We start from the raw sequence: 3,702 nt of genomic DNA on the forward strand, positions 1-3,702 counted from the left end.
CTATCAGGGTTCAAGTTCTAGACTTGACACTGGTGGTCATATTTTTCTGAATTTATTTCAGGCTATCCGGCGATGCGCTTTCAGTGGGACAGACGTTCCCGTCAACTTCGAGTGCATCCGTGGGACTTCGTTAATTTTAAGATGATGTGTCGGCTTAGTATCTTGGAGGTGCTCATAAAGATAGGGTGTGCATGTGTTCATACAAACGGGTGTATGTGCAAGTGTAAAAAAACATATAAAATAAAAATAAAATTATGATAACACACAAATAAATACGAATAGATAAAGAAAAAGAAAAAAAAATACCTAAATAAATGAAAAAGAAAACACGCAACTTAAAATTATAAACCCGACCACCTCCTTCTTCCTCCTTAGCCAGCGCGGTGGCTATGGCCTCCATGACTACCCCTCGGCTCCCCTTCTTCCCAGCCCGAGCACGCTCTGCCGCCGCCGCCTTCTCTTCGTTGTCCTCCTCCCCGTTACAATGCTGCCCCGTTAAACGCACCAGCTTCACCAACACCAACTCAGCCCCCCTTCTTTTTGCCTCGCGGCCAGGGGCGCCCTTGGCGGACGGCTGGTCCGCCGACCTCAACCGTCGCCGGGCCTCTGCTATGCCTGTCGCGGACAGCCCTCTTCCCGCGTACAGCGATCCGCATGCGTTACCTCGTAAGTCGTCAGGCGACGCTTTCTTAGCCGATCTCTAGTCGTTCTTTTCTGATCTAATAATAACCGTATATAATAAACTAACTAATCAGTTGGTACTGTACCGGGTATTAGTGCCTCTCACTAGTGCGGATCTAATGGAGTCGGGCGGGGAGGGGCTCAAGGTTGCCTACCAGGTGCTCGACGAAACGCGTGTGTTGTTTCAGTTCATTGCACATCAATGTCCCTGCTTGTGTATGTGCTCTTTTTCGGTGTAAATCTGAAAGGGGGTTTGGTTTGCTGTCTGTTCAGGGCTTCCCAGGAGCGTACAGCGAGTCCGCGGCAAAGAAGGCCTATCCACATTGCCAGACCGTGCCTTGCGAGCACTTCGATACTGCATTTCAGGTATCATCGTAGGATCCTTTTTGGGGCCTGTTCAGTTATGTTTGTATGATGTTTGCCGTGCAGTGTGTTACGCGTTTTATTTTAGTTCATGTCATGGTTTCAGGATGATAGATATTGAATCAGAAAAAGTTTAAATGTTTGTCGCATGAAATTTGTTCGAGGATTTGGGGGTTTTCACAGAGCTGGGTATACTCCGTGTTAGTTTATTTGATGCAGTATGCCAGTTTTGCACAAGAAATACGTACTAGTTTGCCGAAAGAACCTATCACTGGCACATATCACCTGTCCCTGATCGTTCCTTTTTCCGAGGCAGCATGCTCATCATTTGGTCATTCATTTCTACTGCAGTGTATGTACCCCAACAATTATATACCATGAAAGCCCCTGTTGAGGCAAAATTATGCTTATAAGTTTGAAGTATCTAATTTAAATGATTTTAAAAATATTGGCAGTCAAAGATCGTAAGTTGACTCTACAAATGCTCGAAATGGCATCCCTTAGGGAATGGAGAGATTATTGTATTAGCAAGATCTTCTAAACTGACCTTTCCATACATGAGTAGATCAGAGCATTTCTATATGTGTCTCTTCAATGGCATATTGTAATACATAGACCATGGTCTTTGTGGTACAAGCAAATGAATATGTTGCAATTTTAATGTCTTCTGGTCCTTTATCAGGCTGTAGAAAACTGTACAGTTGATAGGGCAGTATTGCCACTTGAGAATACTCTGGGCGGTAGCATACATCGGAACTATGACCTTCTACTTCGTCATAAGCTACACATAGTTGGAGATGTTCGCCTTGCAGTTCGGCATTGTTTGTTAGCCAATCGTGGAGTGAAGATTGGAAACCTAAGAAGTGTCATGAGCCATCCCCAGGTAAACATCTAGGATAGTGTGGCCTTAATATTTTAACTTATTTCTGTAATAACCTTACAAACACATTATTTTATATTCTCAGGCTCTTGCTCAATGTGAGCATACACTGACAGAGTTAGGAATTGAACAGAGACAAGCTGTTGATGACACTGCTGGTGCAGCAAAGGTAGAATGATGCTTCAAAATCATGTCGGTTTTTTAGTTGATGAATTTCAAGTGACTCGTCAAGTGAAATCATTATCATTAACCATGACGTTATATGCTTGTTTCATAGTTAGTTACAGAACAAATGCTCCAAGATACTGGTGTTGTTGCCAGTTCATTAGCTGCTGAACTTTATGGACTGGATATTCTTGCTGAAAATATTCAGGTATTGTGGTTTCATGCTAAATCAGGACACTGTATTTTGTTCTTTATCCTCAACATTAGTCCATCACATCCCTTAGGACGAAAAAGAGAACGTCACCCGTTTTATGATGCTTGCTCGGAAACCTATTGTACCTCAGGTTGATAAACCATTCAAGGTACATATTGCAGTGGGAACTCACTTTCATCTTCCTTTATGGTCGTCCTTCCCAATGGGAAAAACAAAGCTGGTTGATTTGTTGCATGATCATTTTATTTTCAGACCAGCATTGTGTTTTCACTTGAAGATTGGAAACCTGCGCAGCTCCTCAAGGCACTTGCAGTTTTTGCACTGAGGGACATCGACCTCACCAAGGTGTATTGAACAACCTTGCTTTGTTTTATAACTTGCATGTGTGCTTTGTAAAATTCTCAACAGTGTGTTTTGATGTGAAGATAGAAAGCCGCCCACACAAGAAAAGGCCTTTTCGTGTAGCTGATGATACTTTCTCCACACCCGTCAAGTCAGATAACAATCCTATGACCGGCGCATTTATTCAGTTTTGTTTCGTTAAGTCTTAACCAAATATGAAAACCACTAGTTCTAACCCGTTGATCCTTGGCTGAATAGGTACTTCAACTACCTCTTTTATGTTGACCTTGAGGCATCAATGGCTGATCCAAAAGCTCTGAAAGCTCTTGGAAATTTGGAGGTCGTCTTTCTTAGTTGTTTTATCTGGCATCAAGCGAAAGGTGACTCATTTTAATTTATTTGCAGGAGTTTGCACCCTTTGTAAGAGTCCTGGGGAGCTATCCTACAGACGTGAGTGAAGTTTGAATAACAAGTGCTTGCTGCTAAATCACATCCTAGTGAGTAATCAAGAACTATTTTGTTCTAATTATGGAGAGTCAGAAAGATGCAGCTCTCATAGCCTATTTCCTATTTGGATTGGGATTTAAGCGGTTTTACTAATAAACTGTACCTGTGCATTTAACAGCAGAATAGCAGATGTACTCAGGTTGGGTAGAACATAGCACTAGAATTCTGAACTACGCATTGTGGGGGTCAACAAAGTGATATATGGTGATTTTGTGGGTGTGTGTGGGGATACTGTCACAAGGTCTTTATTTAGTTGGGCCGAAACTTCTTCAAAATTCCCCAACAAGCCCTTCTAGAATGGCCCTCGCAAAAAAAAAGCCCTTCTAGGATGGGGAAAGGTCTGTTCATAAATTTAACTAGAGGGTCCAGTTTAATTAAATTAAACTAGAGAGGAACACTAGTACAGAATGGGCTTTTGAGGTGGTTTTCGTTCATGGGCCGACGATGGTTCCCCTTTCCGTTTCAAAGCCTGTGTCGCGAATACTCGGCACAACGAAAGCGGTTTGCAGAACCACATGCCCCACCGGCAAGCGGTTTACATAGACAAACC

The 3,702-nt window shown here is 42.7% G+C and overlaps 1 protein-coding gene across 4 annotated transcripts; it reads left to right on the top strand.

Moving 5' to 3' along the window:
• The first annotated feature begins 361 nt into the window (after positions 1 to 361).
• Positions 362 to 3,360, top strand: LOC123085538 (arogenate dehydratase 2). 4 transcript variants are annotated; one of them, XR_006439809.1, is made up of 12 exons: positions 362 to 666; positions 778 to 839; positions 955 to 1,047; positions 1,727 to 1,927; positions 2,010 to 2,093; positions 2,202 to 2,297; positions 2,374 to 2,451; positions 2,556 to 2,648; positions 2,733 to 2,796; positions 2,904 to 2,985; positions 3,051 to 3,142; positions 3,271 to 3,360. XR_006439809.1 is itself a non-coding variant. In XM_044507194.1 (12 exons), the coding sequence occupies exons 1-11, from the start codon at positions 390 to 392 to the stop codon at positions 3,108 to 3,110; spliced, it is 1,194 nt and encodes a 397-aa protein (XP_044363129.1). In that variant the 5' UTR covers positions 362 to 389; the 3' UTR covers positions 3,111 to 3,142; positions 3,271 to 3,360. The 4 variants fall into 4 exon arrangements, 2 of the variants coding, with proteins under 2 accessions (XP_044363129.1, XP_044363128.1); XM_044507194.1 differs by having other exon boundaries at positions 2,729 to 2,796; XR_006439808.1 differs by having other exon boundaries at positions 3,051 to 3,360.
• The last annotated feature ends 342 nt before the right edge of the window (positions 3,361 to 3,702 follow it).

Source organism: Triticum aestivum, chromosome 4A (assembly GCF_018294505.1).
Source record: "Triticum aestivum cultivar Chinese Spring chromosome 4A, IWGSC CS RefSeq v2.1, whole genome shotgun sequence".
In the NCBI taxonomy this organism is placed as follows: Eukaryota; Viridiplantae; Streptophyta; class Magnoliopsida; order Poales; family Poaceae; genus Triticum; species Triticum aestivum.